The 20,602-nt window shown below is 43.7% G+C and overlaps 1 protein-coding gene across 2 annotated transcripts in view; it reads right to left on the bottom strand.

Moving 5' to 3' along the window:
- The window catches only part of PHRF1 (PHD and ring finger domains 1), a 67,686-nt gene that overhangs the window by 5,577 nt on the left and 41,507 nt on the right, over positions 1–20,602 (bottom strand). For both annotated transcript variants that reach the window (XM_083165295.1, XM_083165294.1), the window contains exons 12-18: positions 20,254–20,367; positions 19,960–20,108; positions 13,879–16,622; positions 8,271–8,529; positions 7,002–7,297; positions 4,371–4,548; positions 2,203–2,252 (exon numbers count right to left, since the gene is read on the bottom strand). In XM_083165295.1, coding sequence (XP_083021421.1) covers positions 2,203–2,252; positions 4,371–4,548; positions 7,002–7,297; positions 8,271–8,529; positions 13,879–16,622; positions 19,960–20,108; positions 20,254–20,367 — 3,790 coding nt within the window. The remainder of the gene's footprint in view (positions 1–2,202; positions 2,253–4,370; positions 4,549–7,001; positions 7,298–8,270; positions 8,530–13,878; positions 16,623–19,959; positions 20,109–20,253; positions 20,368–20,602) is intronic.

Below are 20,602 nucleotides of genomic sequence, written 5' to 3'. Positions count from 1 at the left end.
ATACGATGCCAAGGTCATATAGGCAGGCTACCATACAATGCCACGGTCATATAGGCAGACTACCATACGATGCCACGGTCATATAGGCAGACTACCATACGATGCCAAGGTCATATAGGCAGGCTACCATACGATGCCAAGGTCATATAGGCAGGCTACCATACGATGCCAAGGTCATATAGGCAGGCTACCATACGATGCCAAGGTCATATAGGCAGGCTACCATACGATGCCAAGGTCATATAGGCAGACTACCATAAGATGCCAAGGTCATATAGGCAGGCTACCATACGATGCCAAAGTCATACAGCAGGCTACCATACACCACCAAGGTCATACAGCAGGCTACCATACACCGCTAAGGTCATACAGCAGGCTACCATACACCACCATGGTCATACAGCAGGCTACCATACACCGCCAAGGTCATACAGCAGGCTACCATACACCGCCAAGGTCATACAGCAGGCTACCATATGCAACAATTCCATGTATTAGTAGGTCAGTGTGATGGGTTTAAAATATTGCCTTATCTATCCCCCTCACATCAAACAGCACACAATGCCATCTAGTGGGAACCCCACCATCTATCCAGGAAGTATGTGTTCTGCAGGACAAGGCATCAGCCAAACAGGACTCCAGTCAACAATAAATAACACATTTACAGTGTTTAAATGTATGGATGTACCCTATGCCAAGTTCTTCATATGGATGCAGGTGTACTTTAAGATGGTAAAAAATGAATCACTATCAAATCCTTTTCAGAGATTGAATCCATAAACACATGTTCATTCCTCTGTCATGTGAGGTCCCAGATGCCCTCGCCTTCTGCGGTCACCCACTGCCTCCCCAGTCACACTCTCCCTCCTAGTGCTGTCGGTACTTGTTTCCTAGCACGGCGCCCACGATTTTCATCTTATGCCATCGTTTCGATCGCATCCCATGCGACCCGATCGCATGCGATGCGACACGATTTTTTAATTGTACAGGCACCCTGATGGGTGATTACTATGTTAAATGCACCCCCATTGTTAACACCACCCCCACTATCCACGTCGGCGCGGAGATGAGCCCGAAGTGTGGCGAGCGCAGTGAGCCCTGCGAGGGGACACGGATTACTTCACATGTATTCCGCGTCCCCTCGCCACGCTTCGGGCTCGCCACACTATATAAAATCAACGCCAAGCCGACGTGAATAGTGGCGGTATGAAAAGGTCAGAGGACACATACCGCCACCCCTCGTGGGCTTGTTGCGTGGATAGTGGGGGTATGAAAAGGTCAGAGGACGCGTACCGCTGCGCTTGCCACGTTTCGGGTTGGCTTTGATAGTGGGGGTGGCGTTAACAATGGGGGTGCATTTAACATAGTAATCACTCATCAGGATGTCTGTACAATAAAAAAAATCGCATGCCATTGTAATGGCATGCGATGCAACGCGATGTTAAAATTGTAGAGTGCGGGTCTTAGGACCCGAAAACCGGGTCCCATCGCATACCTTAAGTAGTGGTATGCGATGGCATACGATGGGCGCCGTGCTAGGAAACAAGTACCGTGCTGTCACCCACTGCTTCTCCGTCACCGCTGGAATCCCTAGTCCCTTACCGTCTCCTCCTGCCACCCAGTCACCCCGACTCTCTGTCAGAATCTCTATTTCCGCCTATCACTCCTACAAGACACTACCTCCCCAGTCTCCCACTGGCTCTCCCTATGATCCACTGCCACTCTTTTTGTTTCTTTAGATCAGTCTGTTACCTTTCGGGTGGAGGGACAAAGCATATTTCTGCACCGTAGCCAACATCTTACACCGCCACTGGCCTAGCATAGAATCTAGGGGAAGATTCAATTAGCCGCAGGGTTTCTATGTGACTGCAGCTCTGCCCTGAGATATTTATTAAATTTCAGCCACTATCCCATGCGGTAAGCCCCAAAAGCACACTTAAGCCAGATTTTTCCTTGTAGCCTTAGGATCCGTGGTGAAAAATCTGTGTTCAGTGCACCCTCTGTGGCTCACCCTGCAGGGTAACTCGACAGCTCAGGGAACTAACTGGGAACTATGGGTTAACCGCAGGCTTACCACATGTGGAAACTGGTCGGTAACTTAATAGCTCCAGTTGCTAAACCCAAGAGCTGCAGCCATGCAGTAAGTCCCGTGGCTAAATGAATCTGCTCCATAATGTGACCGACACACTTCCCATGTCCTACCTCTTCATTCTTAGCCTTCTCTTCTTTTACAAGTTTGGATTTTCCTTTACCTAGAGAAAAATAAAAATCAAGAACAATGTATAACAAGAATAAATAATGGGGAGGCAATGACTGAATTACATCAGAAATGGCTACTGCCCAGTACATTTATACAGATGGAAGTGATCAGAGTATATTGGTTGCACCCAACTTTCAACACTGTTTTTAATGCACGCCTTCCCTCTGGCTGACAAATAGAAAATCATTTAATAGCCAAAAGATTGCATACCTCCCAACTGTCCCGCTAAACTCGGGAACGTCCCGATTTTTGGGGACGTTCCCGCGTCCCTCCCGCGGCCAGCAGTGTCCCGCTGCGGGGGAGGGGGGCAGTTGGGAGTCCCCCCCAATCTTACAGAATAGACGCTGCGTCTATTCGCGGCCGAAAATGAGGGTGCGGCCTAATTTACATAAGCTGTGCCCTCATTTGCATACACCACGCCCCCTTTTCAGGCGCAATTCACAAAGTTGGGAGGTATGAGATTGTACTATTACAGAGAAACTGGATGGCTTGTTCTTTTGTAAACATTGGAGGCTTAAAAACCTCTGATTGCACAAACAGCACCCTCTGCAGAATGAGGGATCACATGACCAGAGGTCAGAATTATATGGAAACCAGGGTCCAATGATTTAAATAAAAAAAGCAACATGAATGTAGCAAAAGGCATATTTATAAAATGGGGACACAGTGCTATTAGGCACATGGAAGGCGGGTGATCAATATTTTTAAAGGGGCAGTCATTCACAAGCCATGGTTTAAACAAAAACTAAAAAGAAAAAAAAAAAAACACACCTGAGGGCAGTATTCAATGTAAAATATCGCCGTGTGCAGCGAATCCTGTTTAGGATTCGCTGCACACTCGCTGTGTTCCGGAGGGCTGGCTGACACTCGCTCTCCCAGTATTCAATGTCGGAGGGGCTCGTTGACCCTCGCGGCGAATCTTAACCCCTGCAGCGGACGAGCGTCCGCTGCAGGGAGCCGTGGGACGGTGGCAGGCAGGGAGATGGAAGTATCCCTGCCTGCCCCAGAACGTATGTGGGGAGGAGGTGGGCTCCCCGGGAGCCAGGCAGCACAGGCTGCCCCCCGGGAGAGCCAACAGGGGACCGGGTATTCACTGTACCCGATCGTGCATATGTAATAATTGGGTGCAGTGAATATATGAATATCTAATGAGCGGCTCTCTGCTCCCGGCCCCCTGCTGGCTGCTCTGTGTAAAAAAATATATATATTTTTTTAATTAAATATATATTCATGTGCTTATTAAGCACATGAATAAAAATAGCATGCCCTTTCACAGAATAAAATTCCTGATTTCACATTCCACTTCTCCATGAAAAAATGGAGAATTGCTACACGGAGAGACACGGCGAAAATCACTTAGAAAGACGGCGAGAAGTGCACGTTGAATAGGGTTGTTCGCTTTTTGAGACCAAAATTCTCCGTCCAACGCGAGAAAAGCACAAACTCGCCATAAAACACGGCAAATTTTTCTTATTGAATACTGCCCTTAGAGTTTGGCCAGCAACCCAACAAGGGGGCCAGCGCATCGACTTCCCTTGCAAGCTCGGTGGCTCGCCACAGGTTCTATTCTCCCTTTATGGGGGTCATGTAACCCCAGGAGGGAGAATAGCCCCTTAGGTCGGTATCTCAACTCGCGGGCATGTAACAATTGGGAATCTGATGTCGTTATACTGCTCGTCAGATTGACAGTTGGGAAGTCATCCGGCACCCAACAGACCGGTCTATGCACTTTAAATAGTATACTTGAACTCTAGATAAGGTTTTCTATAGCTACAAGGTTTTATATTCTCAATTGGCGCTTTAATAAAATGATGTATTATCTTCATAGACTGATAAAGTGCCATCAATCAACTCCTAATTGTCATGCTACAGGTGGTGTTTGAAAAAATGACAGTTGGAAGCTGATTGGCTGGTAATGTATCGCTTTACATTTTAATTCACTTTTCGAAGCCTAGAACATCTGGCCCCAAGTCTGGTATACCACAGCGCTGTCCCTATGTACACTTTTGTCTAAATGTATAGACGGTAGACAAGTCACAAGTTTGATTTGTTAAAGTGATCATCCAATAGGCTGGAAAATCAGGAGGCTGCTGGGACACTGAAATCTTACCTGTGCTTGCTGCTTGAATCATAGGTTCGTTAGTTGTAGCCATGCTGCCAAGTTTTGGGGTCTGGCTTAGAATTGTTCTGCTGGGCTGAATTACACAGGGCATGGTGGGCTCACTCACAAGGGCATAAGTAGGAAAGATGGGAGGGAGAGGTAGTGGAGGCAGGGTTTGTGGAAACACCTGTGCGAAGAGAGAACAGGCGATTAGACAGAACATTTGGGGTAAAAAGGAGTGCGGAGGGGGGGATCTGAACCGAACATTACAATAATTCATTCTGTGTCAAGCATTAATTAATTAAGCACAAACAATACATAATTATCAGCATATGTAGCTGACTGACCGACAATATGGATTGGCCAAGCATGCCGGTCATCTAGCATATCAGTCTGATAAAAGTTGGCCAGTGTATGCACTCCTGCAGCTAACAGGTAATTCCCCTGCTCTGTCACTGGTTAGGTAATGGGAAACGTCACCATCCATGGAAGGGGATGAGTGCAGATATCGGATAAGATATCGCACAGCTTATTATATCTGCAGGAAGTCAGGCTGTCAGATAAAAAGATCTTCTGGCCTGATGGGAATTTATCTGGCAGTGTATGCTCAGTATTATCAGATATTACCAGTGGCTCAAAATATTTTGTGGGTACTTGTGTAGTTTCACGGCGCCAGTATGGCGCTGTGCGTCTGAGTCCCCTTGCGGGGCTCGCTTCGCTCGCCCACGCTGCGGGCTCGCCACGCTATTTAAAATCAACTCCATGCCAACATGGATAGTGGGGGTATGAACTATCCATGCTGGCATGGAGTTAAGTGACTTTTTTTTAACATAGTTTGTGGCGAGCGTAGAACCCGGAAGTAGCACGGCGCCATGAAACTACACAGGTACCATTTTGTGTAGACCGAATTAATTACTGCATTCCTGTAGCTACATTGTATGTACTGCTGAAAATAACTATGTTGTAGGGATAATCTGCACAGCTTCACAGGGATACTTTAGGGGGGTATCCTATTAGACCCATTCATTTTTTGTCTGAAAACAATGGTCTAAATCCGAGAGAGTTGTGTTGTGTAAAAATGGTCCCTGAGACCTGATTTTACATTGGACCCAATGTTAAATGCCCCCCAGACCCGATTTTTAATTGTAAACCCACCCTGATGGTTAATTATGTCAAATCCCCCCCCCCCCCCCATTGTTAACGCAACGCCACGATCAACCTGAAGCGTGGTGGCGGTACGTGTCCTCCGACCTTTTCATACCCCCACTATCAACGTTGGCGTGGAGTAGATTTTATATAGTGTGGCGAGCCCGGCGAGGGGACGCGTAATACGTATGAAGTAATGCATGTCCCATGTGTTATCGGGGCTCTGAAGGGCTGCTTATCTGGGATTACGTTTCAATAATCCCCAATAAGTGGCAGCATTCGAGGTCAGCTGATAAGATGGCTAATAGGATAGCTGCCAGTGAAACGGGTAAGTAGGATAACCCCTTAATTAGAAGTAACAGACTTTCTGAAATTCAGGGGGAATGCAGGATCCCCTAGAAAGTTATTTGGAATGGGGTTTCTATAGAGGCTAAGTTACTCTTTCCAGTTTGTATAGAATAGTAATTCCAAAATATTTAAGCGTTTTGAATGCCCAAAAAAGGAATGCAACTTAAAAGATGAACTCTATACATTAAACAGGTCAAATCCAGACAGACAATCTATAGTCAGTAAGTCGGCAGAGACAAAAGGTCGATATGCAAATGAGTTACACTTTTCTTCCAGTACAGTACAGCTAAATCAGTACTTGTGTATTAGCACGGCGCCCCATTTTACTATGTACGCAAACGATGCGATGCGTTTTTGATGCTTATAATGGCATTTAATGTAGTATACCATTAAATGACATATAATGTAATTTTTTTTAAAGGCCCACCCCCCCCCCCCAGTATTGACGTGATAGCGAAGCATGGCGATTGCGCAGCGAGCCCCGCGCGGTGCGGCGGTACTCGTCCGTTCGACCTTTTCATATCCCCACTATACACGTCGGCGTGGAGTTGATTTTTTATAGCGTGGCGAGCGCAGCGAGCCCTGCGAGGGGACGCATATTATGTTACATGTATTACGCGTCCGCTCGCCACGCTTCGGGCTCGGTGGCTCGCCACACTATATAGAGTCAACTCCACGCCGACATGGATAGTGGAGGGAATAAAAAGGTCGGTCGGACACCTACCGCTGCGCTCGTGGATAGTGGGGGGGGGGGGCAAAATAAATTACATGATATGTCATTTAATGGTATAGGACATTAACTGGCATTATTGGTTCCATCAGAACCGATATCTCATCGCATCGCATGCCATACAATAATGGCATGCGATGCAATGTGATTTTTTTATCACACACCATCGCATCGCACGCCATACAATAATGGCATGCGATGCGATTTTTTATCACACCCTATCTTTTTAATGGATTCACTGACACAGAGCAGTGAATACATTATATAGGAAAATCGCATCGCATCACATGTCATACAATATGGTATGCGATTTCACTACCGTGAATAGCCCTCTACGCACATGGCGTAGTGGGCGCCATGATAATGCAAAAGTACTGATAAATCTTTAGCCATGGACCATAGTAAGTTCTAAGCACCTGAAGAGTTGTATCCGTTGCCTTCCAAGGGACCTGACCGCCATCACTCAATAGTCTGTCCCCAGCAGGGGCTACAAGTTTATTAGATGTATCTACAACAAGGGCCGAGCTCCGGTCTCCAGCATTCCATGATCCGGGATTTACAGAATCCGGCAAGCATGTGTCAGGAGCGTTCCAGGGAGGTGGGCTGGGAGTCTCAACTTGTGGATCGGGTTCAAAACCAGCTGCTTGGTTAGCTGCATATTTGGGCGAGGCAGGCCAATTCTCATCCTGCTGATCATTGTAGGAGGGCGAAGCTTTAACGAAGACAAACATTTCAGTTACACGTTCATGCCAATAATGTAAAATACTATATTGATTCCACAGTACGCAAGGCCATATTAATTATCAATAGGATACAGTAGATACTTACAAATGACTAAGATAGAAATACTATTGTTACATTTACTTTTATTAGGCGAAAAGTGGTATCATAATTACTGGACATAATGATACTTAAATATACAAAACCTTTTCATTAACCATCAATTAAACCTATCCAACTCCCAAAGGGGTACAGTGTTTAAAACTTCCTAAAATAAATGACAGTAAGGGGGCATTACATGGGATCTTGGGGCAGTCACAGACATAAGAGCAGCAATCATGTCGCTCACGTGCAGCCAATGGGATTCGCTGATGGAGGAACGCCCCTGCTTGTTACATTGTAGGTGTGTTTGGCGTCAACCCCTTAACATTTTTTGCAGACCTTAAACTGTCCATAGGGCACCAGTTTAATCCAAGAGGTGTGGCAGGGGGGCACAGGGAAGGCAGAGTCCATAAAATAAGGGGGTAGATATATCAAGTAGTGATGAGTGGAGAAGTCGCCTATAGCAACCAAATTCTATCATAGTTATAGAATATACTTGAAAAATGCCACCTCAAAGCGGTTTGGCTGCTACGGGCAACTTCTGCATTTCTTTCACTGCTGATGACCCCAAGATCATAAACCATCAGTAAACAAACTATAAATAGCAGAACAACAGAGTCAAAGGGGGACATTTACTAAGATGGGAGATCTAGTTCACATGGGGATGTTGCTATGGGCAACCAATCAGAAGCTGCTTCTTATTTAACACCTCCTAGAAGGTATCTGATTGGTTCCCATTGCAACATCCCATCTGAAATAGAACTCACACCTTAGTAAATGGTCTGCAAAGCCTGCACGTGTACTGTAAGATAATGATTCTCGTACTGTCACAGCAGCCTTCACAAAGACGTCCAAGTACTTACAGACAGATTCTTCTGGGGTGCCCTTCTCAGACTCTTTATCATGAAGATTCCAGGTGACCCTCTTTATCTGAGGCTTTGACTTTGTCATGGGAGAAGTTTTAGTTTCTTTAAGGCCGTCACATTTGCCTACTTCTGCTATAGTGTCACTTGAATTGGAGGCCTTTTCAGCAATGTGATTTCCTGATTCATCAACTGAATTCTCATCATCTTGGAGAAACGGTATGGCTGCCGTTTTAGAGAAGGTAATTATAGTTGGTTCCTGGAGGATTTAAAAAAAATAAAGGGTCACATCAGCTCACCACCAAAAGGTCTCCCCAGGGTTTTCCTTGACAAATTGGCTTTGCCACACAACATATTAAGCTTGCATACATTACGGCGACTTCTCCCCTTGGAGAAGTCCCACGCAATGCCCCCTTGAGCAACCCAGGCACCAGGATCGCACACAATCCCAGCCAAGCCTGCCTGGAGCCGGATGCATTTGTGCAGATTGCTTCTCCAGCCAGGGCGACACAGAGGGTCCGGTGCGATGTGCACGGGTCTGCAGATCACATCGGACCCGCTGTCATTCACCTGCAATTTGAGCTCTTTTCCCATTATTGAGTGCTGCAATCACAGGAAAAAAGCCCAAGCTGCAGGTAAATCACCCAGTGTATGGGGGGCCTTTACAGTCACAGAATGGAGACTTTGGAGCCTTGATGGCTAACATTGACACTCCAGCTGTTGTTGAGCTACACATCCCAGCATGCTCTGCTTCGGTTTTGCTATTTGGCCATGCTAAATCTGATGCAGAGCATGCTGGGATGTATAGTTCAACAACATCTGGAGTGTCAAGGTTAACCATCAAGGCTTTAGAGGCTCACAAACTAACTTGGCAATTGGTAATTGAACAAACAGATGCGTGTGCCAGTCGCACAGGATTAAATGTTTTTAATTAAATCAATATCACAAGAATTGGCCCCCTGCCTATATTGATTAGTGTTTTAATACCTTTAACAAGTATCAGGGGTGTGGTACCGCAGACACAGAAATATGAATATATTATTTAGAACAGAAATGGTGCGTCTATGATGCGATGCACCTTAAGAAAAATAATTGCACAGTAAGAAATAACTTTTAATGTTCATTATTTAAAAACTTAGCGAAAAATATTTAAAAGAAAAACATACAAACATCAACAGACAAGTGAAACAATGTGCGTGTTAAAACAGCACGTGTGGGAATACCGTGTGTGTGTGTGATACGTCTGTTATGTTTATGGATATTCAGCAACTGTTGCATGCTTGCGGGGTCTCAATAACCAAAGAAATGATCCTGTTTAATTTGTGATCAATTCTTTCCTACTAGGATTCACAGAGTGAAACAAAGATACAATGTTGCAATGATTAGACAAACTGTAACTATTTGGTATCCTGTAATGGGCACGAAGCAGACTATTGCTGCAATTGTAATTGGTCGTGCACTTATGATTCAGGGAGTGTGTTTTTTAAATATAGCAGGATGAAACTGGTCTTTGGTGTGATAAATTAAAATACGCGATTTCATAACCAAAGACCAGTTTCATCCTGCTATATTTAAAAAAACACACTCCCTGAATCATAAGTGCACGACCAATTACAATTGCAGCAATAGTCTGCTTCGTGCCCATTACAGGATACCAAATAGTTACAGTTTGTCTAATCATTGCAACATTGTATCTTTGTTTCACTCTGTGAATCCTAGTAGGAAAGAATTGATCACAAATTAAACAGGATCATTTCTTTGGTTATTGAGACCCCGCAAGCATGCAACAGTTGCTGAATATCCATAAACATAACAGACGTATCACACACACACACGGTATTCCCACACGTGCTGTTTTAACACGCACATTGTTTCACTTGTCTGTTGATGTTTGTATGTTTTTCTTTTAAATATTTTTCGCTAAGTTTTTAAATAATGAACATTAAAAGTTATTTCTTACTGTGCAATTATTTTTCTTAAGGTGCATCGCATCACAGACGCACCATTTCTGTCCTAAATAAAACAATTGGCAATTGATACTGCACACACTTTTAGAACTCTGTAGGAAATAATTCTATGTTCCACTCAATAGCCAGGGCACATGGGACTCCTGGTGTTCACAAACTAAACATCAATCTTTCCTTCCTTACTGGAAAGTTGAAATTCTAGCAGAAGCCCAACATAAATTTTCCAGAGTATAGTATACCAACACTAGCCATTCTGGAGCAGCATAGTCATTGGGGGAATGTTGCCCAAAATACTGACGTGAGGCAGGATGTGTCATTATCAGGTTTATAATCAGGTTTGTCATTACTCAGAAATTAAGTATGTAAATAGGCCTGGGGTGTGCGTAAATATCTTCTAACTGCATAATTAATTAATTACTCTGAAAAGATGATGGAACAAATAGGAGGCCAATGTAGAAAAAGAAAAACACCGGGTAATTCCATGTCAGTTAAGACAGGGGTGTCCACCACCCATCTCAGATATCTCCTCCCCCCCCCCCCCCCCCCAATTTTTATTTAACCCTTTGAGTGCCAACATCTGTGAGAGGTGCAATTAACTACTAGTGCCAGCGTCGCTGGCATTTGTTATATAAATTCATATAAATGAATGGGTACTTGTTTCCTAGCACGGCGCCACCGATTTTGATTGTATCCATCGGGTCGGAAAAATCGCGTCGATCGCATCTCATGCCAACCAAATCGCATGCGATGCGATCGACCCAATTTTTACATTGGAATCAATGTACAATGGTCCCGGAGACCCGATTTTACATTGATTTCAATGTAAAAAGCCCCAAAACCCCCCATTTTAATACCAAATACCCCCTCATGTTTGAAATGTCCCCCCCCCCATTGTTAACGCCACCCCGAAGCGTGGTGAGCGCAGCGAGCCCGCGAGGGCCATATTGTCACCTATGGGCCATATTGTCACCTACGTAAAATCGGGTTGATCGCATCGCGGGCCATTATAATGGCCCGCGACCGACACGATCAACCCGATTTTCACTTTAAAAATAATTTAACATTGTTCCCTATGGGAAAATCGCGTCGGTCGCATTGCGGCCCCTTATAAGGACGCGATTTTCCCATAGGAAAATCGCGATCAACGCGATTTTGTCTTTCACCGGCAAATTAGCTGGTGATTGACAGAAAATCGGGTCCATCGCGTTGATTGTATGCCTTAAGTGCCTTAAACTTAAGGCATACAATCAACGAGATGGGCGCCGTGCTAGGAAACAAGTACCAAAAAATGTTTAAAAAAAAAAAAAAAGAAGAAGATTTCCTATATCATTTAAACATTACAGGTCATTATGATGAATTAAAAAGCTTGTTTAGCAATTTTCACACCTATCTTGACAATTTCACATGGCACTCAAAGGGTTAAGAGAGGATGTCAAAACAACTATTTCTGCCAAATATCTAGACTGTCTGACAATTAGTTTAGTAAATAAATTAATACATTGAAAAATGTGTATTTAATCGTGGCTACTTTATTCAGTTTATTTGAAGGATAATGGGTGTTTAATGAGGAACCACCACAAAATGTGTACACCTTAGGTAACTTTTCCCTTCAAATCCATAAACCCAAACCAAGGGGCAGATGTATTAAGCCTGGCGAAGAGATAAACTGGAGATAAAGTGGAAGGAGATAACACACCAGCCAATCAACTTCCAACTGTCATATTTCAAACACAGCTGAATGGCTGGTGCGTTATCTCCTTCCACTTTATCTCCAGATGATCTCTTCACCAGGCTTAATACATCTGCCCCCAAGTTACTTTACCTGCGTTAAGGCAAAAAAAAAAAAAAAAGCACTTTTTGAACAGAATTAGAAAACACTGGGTTAAAATCCACAGTAGACATCCCATTTTTTTTCTAGGTGCTTAACAAAAAAGGTACCTCTCTTAAGGACAAAGAAAGACATTGGGATGTCTAATGTTAACTTAACCTGCATGTGCATTTCTGCCATAATGCAAAAAGTTAAGGCAGATAAAGTAACTGGGTTTGGATTTAAAATTCAGAAGGGAAAAAAAAATAATAAAAAAAAGTTACCTTAGGGGACCAAATTGTGGTGATTCCTTAATAAACACCAGTCATACTTCAAATAAACAGGATAAAGAAGCCACGATTAAAGTGCCCACAGACGCATCAATTATCGAATGCGTTTTGTACTTTTTAAGTACAAAACGCATCTTGTACAATTATCGGGTGGTGTTTATGGGCTTGTGCGATGCGCGTTCCCAGGAGCCGATATTGTATGTCTAAAAAAGTACGTGCTGCACGTACTTTTTAGACTACATCTGAAAATTTACAGTACAAACATGGGTTCATCGCATCGCATGCATCCAAGTGCGCATCGCAAGCTGGAAGAAAAATTGTATAGAACCATAGCACAGTAAAATTGATGCGTCTGTGGGCACCTTTAGTAAATGATTTAATAATGTGAAAAATCAATATTTAAATAAACTTATTGGCAGACAGTTGAGATATTTGCAGAAATGGTTTGACATCCTCACAACGAAAAAATTTTTCATAAAAATCTGAGACAAGTGGTGGTCTTCATTTTATTTTTGGGTGATTTGATGTGAAATGACCCTACTGTAAATGAGTGCTTAAAGCAGCACTAGAGAAACAAGTAAACAAATAAAATTCCAAAAAGCCATAATGCAAATAGGTCACATATAAACAGACCTGAAAAAGATAGCAAAGATGGCTCAGCCCAATTAATTTTGGAAAATGGACAAAAAGGATTGTTCCGATAAATGTTATATCAAACTGATTTAACCAATTTGTCTGAATGACCGTTTTGTTGTTGTTGATTGTGATTTGTTCACACAACAGATTGGACAGACAAATCTTCAGGTGTGTACCCATCTTTAGATAATCACTGCTGACACAGCAATTATTTTTTTACATATTGCAAGAACATTTTTGGCATAAAAGAACCATTCGTCATTGACTAGCTTGACCATAGTATTGTGAAAACCATAAAAGAACGTTTAAACAACCTATATAATATTAATTCTAGCACCCTGCACCTGTCACAAGCCATGCAGTACCTCTTTCCTGCCTGGGGTGTCGCTCTCTGCTACAGTGCTTCTATAGGACATTTTGGCCTCAGAACGGAGATACATAGCAGATAATGATACCGCAGGAAGGAAAGAGGAACGGCACGAGTTGTGACCAGTGCAGGGTGCTAGAATGAACAAAAATAGAACTTCTTAAAGCAAACAAAAAGCAATGTCCCAGGTTATTGCACATGAACGCACAGCAACCCAGGATACTTTGCAGTGGTTCAATTCATCTCGCGGTGCAGTGTGAATGAGTAAGCCAAGTCAAAGCAACCCAGCACCTATTCACATCATAGGAAGAGTCGGCGCTTAGAGATTACCTCATCTCCAAGCGCCGACTCAGGAACAGTCAACAGCCGGGCAATAAGTAGGGTCATGTCTCAAGTCTGAAAGGTAATCTCAGCCGGGTCACATCCGGGAGGGACCAATGTACAAAATCCCTGATGTGACCTGGTTGTACGATGTAAAAAGGGTAGTAGTATAATGCATACAGCCATGGAGGTCATAGTATTCTATAGAAATATTATTTACCTTATAATCATCCTCTCTCTTCATCAATATAGCCTCTTCAAGATCCACGTCATCAGGGCTGGCAGGATCCACTGAGCACACATCATCTGAAAGCTCATTTAGCAGAAGGTCATCTAAATGGGATGGTGACCACTGAAGATCATCAGATTCCTTCTTCACAGGCAGTATAGCAACTGGCCCTGGAACTTCTTCAGGCGAGCCAGACTGTGGACTGTGAGATTTTGGACTAGGTGGTTCTGTGTTTGTAGACATTGGAGAAGTTTGAGGGCTAACCAGAGATGCCACAGGCATGTCATTTAAAGGAGAACTATCCTTTGGGGATGGCGGCTCATGGACCTCCTCACTCTCATCCTCTGGTAACAAGGAATCCAAAACAGATGGTGACCATGGTGGGCTTTTTACATCCATCTTTATTTCATCATCAGGATCGGAAAATTCATCATCTTTTTCCTCTTTAATTATTACCTCTCTTTCCAAGTGAATAAAGGTTTCTCTGTCTTGTACATCCTCTGTCGGTAGGATACGTGTACACTTTGCCTCTTGTGTGACTGGGGGACATTCAGTTTTAAAGCTAACTGTACAGGTTATAGTTGTATCATTATTATTTGGAGATAACACAATGTGTCTAGTTATTTCCTGGTCTCTAAAACTAGGCGTTTTTTCCTTTGACTTGTGAGCTTTGTACTCCTTGTCCTTGATCATTTGTGGAGACTTTGATCTTTGCTTCCCTCGTTCGTCTTTAAGTTTCTTTTTCTCTTTTACCCTAAAATTTCCTTCTTTGCTGGAGTTACTTTTTTCACTCTTATGCTTTCGCTTTTTCTCTTTTTCAAGACTAACAGATCGAGCCATGGATTCAACTCTTGAATCTCTTTTCTTTTTCTTCTTTTTTTTACTGTTGTATGTCCTGTGGGAAGAGCTGCTATGACTGTTTGACCTGGACCTCTTTCTTTCCCTGGACTCAGAGATCTTTTTCTTTTTCTCTTTCTTCTTCTCTTTCTGCCGCTTTTTCTTAGACCGCTCACAGCTCCCAGAACTGGACCTGTCACTGTGCGTTCGCTTTCCCTTGTGCGACTTTGTCTTGTATTTTTTTTCCCTTTCTCTATCTTCCACAGACCAAGAAGCAGATCTGGACTCTCGATCCCGGGAATGTGTTCTAGATCTAGAACTTGCACACATCGTTAAATCTGCTTCTACTGTGGTCTTCTTTTTCGGTGGTTCAATACTATGGCTAGTGGACAAAGAAACAGTTTCAGAGGGGTTTTCCAACTCCCAAACAACTCTGCCACTTGAGGTACTCTGATGGAAAGTTCTATTTGGGGGGATGTCTGGCTCAGTTTTAATAGAAATTGTGGGTTGATCATTTATATCAAAATGGAAGCCACGAGTGCCTCCTGACTTCAGATCAGAGGTAATTTTTAGACCAGACAATGTACATGATGTTCTAAAATCTGCATGGTCAATGGTCTCATCATCCTTGATTACTTCCTGTTTGATCTCCTTCTCCAACTTAATATAAGTAGGCAACACAGGGCTTACACTCACTGGACTTTTAGTCTCATCAGACTCTTTGTTGCTAGGTGACAGTCCAGAAAAGTCAGGTCCGAGTTTACACAAACCCACCTTACTGGAGTGAGTAGTGAATTTAAAGCTGCGAAATGCTCCCACTTTCACTCCAGTGGACTGAGTTGAACGGACTGTCTCTGTGGGGGGTGGGGGCAAAGGTGGTGTAGCAGGTCTGTCAGGGCTGCTACTGCAAGAGCCTGAATCTGAGCCGGTCGGCTCAAAAGGATCATAAATTTCATTTTTAACATCCTTTTCTCTCTTGATGGTTGCGGAATAAAGAGGAGCAGCCTTTTGTTGGGTCTTATCCTCTGATGTACGAAAGGGCTCCTTTGCGCTAGGACTAAATTGTCTACAGGAATTACTAGCACTCCCACTGATTGTAATCCGAAGTCCACCTCCCCCAGAATCTGAGGAACCCACGTTCCTTGAACTGTTGGAATGAAGAGGTGCTTTGCTACTGCTTAAGGATGAATGACTAGTGGAAATGCCACTACAGTGTCTTGAATGTGCTTGAGGCTCCTGGCGTGCGTTTTTTTCTGTTGCAGCAAACCTTCCTAACTGCTTGCTCTCCCCTCGTCCCGTTAGCTGATTCACACTTGGTCTCGGAGGACTGGTGTTTGAACTGTTGCTGGTTGTGGACTCCACGCGCTTATTGGTTTCACTATTAGGACTGTCCGTTTCCTTTTTAATCTTTGGTATCCTGGGAAATTCAGAAATTTCAAGTCGTTTTGCAGGTGGAATACTTGGATGCTTGAGATCCTGTTTCTTGGGAGGTGATTGATCATCCGAGCTGGGAGACTCTTGCTTGTGTAAAGTCCCATTGAAACGTGGTTGCTCTGCAAACTTTGATGTGAAACGGCTAGCAGAGGACTGCACTTGGACAACCCTTGGAGTAAAAGCGTTTTTCAGTCGGAATGCAGACAAAGGAGATGTTGAAGAGTTGGGCATGGATAATCTATCTATTCCTCTAGAAGAGGAGGATGATGGAGGCGGTGAAGGCAAAGGGGACAGAGAATATAGACCAGACAAAGGAAAACTAGGCTGTGATTGGTGTTCAACGGGTTTCCATGTGTTCCTCGAGGAGGTGGTTGTTGGGGATCCTGAGTGAGACGGGCTTGGGGTGATGACAGGAGATGGTGTTACCTCTTCACCAGCAGTGGAGGTCTGGGAGCTTGCTTCACCTATACAATGATAAAAAGAAAAAAAAAAGTTACTTCCTTTATGTCGCATTACACCCAACTCTGAAACTGGCCTATTATGTTACATTGCATGTTTGGGATGGATGTAAAGTAGAATGGCTTTTGCGCAGTTTGGGTAGTATATGCGCCAGCATAAATGAACAATTTATTCACTTGATGAACACCAGCAGTCACGACAATGCTAGTAATAAATGCTGACATTTCAGTACCCCATTTGTAGACTATTGATTGATAAACACACTCAGTATGTGTCAATCTATTTATTCATTAATACTTAACTTTTTTTTTTAAATTACATTTATATTAGAAATACAAATCCAAAGTTAATTACACAAACATCCATACTTTTTTGCCATACAGAGCACAAATATTAAATAGTGCACTGCAGCCACACAAATAATGTATATATGGTCATTGGGAAGGTTAATAACTCAGCCAATCAGCATCTTCCCCATTTGTAATAAGCAATCAGTGTACCCCCCCCCCCCCCCCCCCAAAAAAAAACCCGCTATAAAATCTAAATTATGTTCCTCACACTGAATTCATAATACATTGATTAGGATGGTCTTAAGTAGGCATCCTTGATATTATTACTGTATAAAACAGATAGCGTGTATGTATGCTGTTAAAAGCTCTACTGCCATCTACTGTTTATGCTGGCCACACATCAGACCAACTTTCCTCCAACCGTCCAACTAGTTGCTTGGATGGAATAAAAATATGGTAATGGATGTGAGCAAATGTAATATTTACTTCAGAAATTTGCTGCCAAAATCTGGAAAAGAACAAAAACTGACGCTCGGACACGGTACTGTAGTTGAACCGGTTTGATTTAAACAATTTGACTGAATGTTTTTGTCCATTTTCCTGGGTTTGTGAGCACATTTCTGATTGTCCTTTGCTCCCATCCAGTACCATATTTTTATTTCATCCAAGCAGATGGTTGGAGGAAAGTTGGTCTGATGTGTGGCCAGCATAAAGGCCCCCCATACACCAGAACGATATTGGACACAAATATCGAATGACGACTGGTCATGGGACGGATTGTGTTCACATGATCGCGCAATGCACTATCCTGTGGGTTGTTGAGGTTGCTCCTTGATGAGACGTGCTGCGCGTCTCATCATTCGGCTCTCATTGCATTCAAACGAGCGATTGCTCGTTCGACCACTCCACGACCAGGTCGTCCTGATGTATGGCTAGTTTAAGATCATGAATTTTTCTCTACGGAAAGACATTAGTGGCATAAACAGAATCTCGGACGAGAAACGTTCCACATAGAACTACATACTGTAAGCGCACTTCTCCATTCTGCTAGGTAAATAACCTATTCTGAAGCCAATTCCGGCTTCCTTGTTAAACACAGAAAAGAGGTTTGGGGTGCCCTGGGTTGGTGGTGCAGGACCAATTCAAAATATTTATGGTCAATGTAAGAGGCATATGAATACTACAGGAACAACAACATAAAAAAGTATATTTTGGCAGCTACAGCCAGCAGGGAACGAAGGCCTGCAATAATGGAGGCCAGCATATTTTATTAGCAACTCATGGATTCAGATAAGAAAATATTTGGCATGATAGGATGTAAGGGTGAACACAAAATCTGCAGGATTTTTAGTAGCTGAGGAGTTCCCTATAGTGTATCCCGCAGCCTCTAGAGCAGGAATAGCCAACTCCGGTCCTCGAGAGCTACCAACAGATCACGTTTTCCAGATCACCTAGCTGAGGCACAGGTGCACTCATTACTGACTGACACATTTAAAAGATCCACAGGTGGAGCTAAATATGTCACTTGTGAGGAGACCTGGAAAACGTTACCTGTTGGTAGCTCTCGAGGACTGGAGTTGGCTACTCCTGCTCTATAGACCATTCCAAAATATGCACAGGCTGGAAAGGAGTCTGTGCTGGCAGATCCACACCAATAACTGTAGTGTATTTTATAAAACCATGAGACAGGCTGATGTGTGAAATATCAAACTTATCAGTGACTGGTTAGCAAGGCCGTACGTACCCCATGCAATATTACATTGATTATAAAAAAGGACATGTTTACAAAATATACTACTCGTAAATGCATTACTAAGACATACAGGTGAGAAATAAACATCACAGCGCTACCAACTTACTTGCTTTTGCAATACCCCAAAATATAAGAACCATCCAGTCCATATATATCCAATGTTAAACCCAGTCCCCTAAACCAATGCTTTGGCCTGCTACAGAAGCACTCGTGTTCAGCAACAGCTATACATACTGTACCACACAGAAACAAATGGGGCAATTCAGACTCGCTCAGTGAGGACAAATTCGATCTCCAATCCGATATTTGGGGCACATGTGCAAACCCACGGAGCAATTAGCTTTGGCGAGTTTCACACTCGCCGAGGACTCCATTCCAGGAGGGCCAACAGTGGGCAGTCGCAGTGGACCACATGGTGGGTATGCCCATAGAAATGCTGGGTGTACCCCTCCGAACGCAGGCGTGTCGATGCCTGATTGAGGTGGCCGGGTGAAATTACATGACATCAACACCCGCCCGAATATGGCAGGGCTGCCGAGAGGAAGGGGGGGGAGCAGGTATGAATTAGGCTTGCTAAAGGTGCCCGGCACGTGCTATGGTCTAACCCATCCCCTACTTCCTCCCTCCCGGGCAGAGGCAGCACGTTCTGTAAAGTAGGGGAGAGGTGATAACTGTAAACTTTTTTTTATTCTCACCAACGAGACGAGAACACGCCTACGGCTATAAGGCCACGCCCTAAATATTTTACCGGGGCCCAGCATACCACTTGGCAGCTCTTTAATTCAGCCAGCTGCGACTAATAATTTGATGGTGAGCAACCACAGAATGGTATTTCAGCCACATACGAGAGGCGTGTTAGTTAGCAGATTCGAGTGGGGGGGGGGGGGGGGGGTGTTGGGCGTTTACATGCTTGCTGGTGGCAGAGACCATTCTACTGCATCTTCAGCTTTGTGTTTACATGGACAACCTGTGGAAGTGGTCAGTATACTAAAGGTTACTTGAGGTCAATACTGTAAGTCTCACAATGCAGAGTGGCACAGTAATCCCCTCTAGCCGCACTCATTTCCTATAGGCGAATGCTCCTAGATTAATCAGACAACTGAAGTCGGCGCTCAGGTTCTAGTTGCATGCAAGGAAAATACACAAAGGAAGAGTATTCACAATGGCAATGTCCATTAGCATCAGGATTAATGTTCAAGAGCATTGGAGGCATGACGAAACTGGAGGGAGGTTAAACATCAGGATTTTATTTTAAACTAGGTCCACACAAAGTACACGCCAGCTGCACCAACTTCTTACCGGACTGTTTGGCTTTTAAAGATCCATCCCTACTAATAACGATGTCCGTACTCTTCATCATTAGCATGCTCTGCCCGGACAGTATACTTCCTAGGAGATCAGGCACAGGTTCTGCCACAGAGTCCGTGGCCAGAGGAGCCACTCCACCTCTGCATGGTATTTAAAAAAAACGGAATACATTAGTAGAGCACATGGCTAAATACATTGTGACTATTTGGGCTCATACCCATGATCATATGTATTTTCCTTATAGGCGGTAACCTATATTCTGTTTGGTTCTTATACCCCTCTTACCGTGACAGAGACACAGAGAGCGGCCTAGCAACAGGCTGATGAGACCTCAGTGCGGAACGAGATAAAACCCTGCGCTTCGCAGTGAGTGGAGATGTGGGATTACTGACATCGTTACTGTAAAACAAAAAGAAAAATTGCAATGATGCTAAGCTTAAGCAAACCTTGTTAAGTCTTAGTAAGTGTCGCATAACTAACCCACACAGGACTGCGCACTGATAACTAAGGGCCTAATTTAGAATTACACACACAAAAAAAACCTGACAAAATCATGCTGCACTGCCGGTGGGGCAGATGCAACATGTGCAGAGAGTTCGATTTAAGTGCGGTGTTCAAACTGAAATCTAAACTC

This window comes from Crinia signifera, chromosome 11, assembly GCF_055691185.1.
Source record: "Crinia signifera chromosome 11, ASM5569118v1, whole genome shotgun sequence".
Taxonomy (NCBI): domain Eukaryota; kingdom Metazoa; phylum Chordata; class Amphibia; order Anura; family Myobatrachidae; genus Crinia; species Crinia signifera.
Note: the sequence above shows the minus strand (reverse complement) of the source record. Positions and strands in the feature narration are given on the sequence as shown.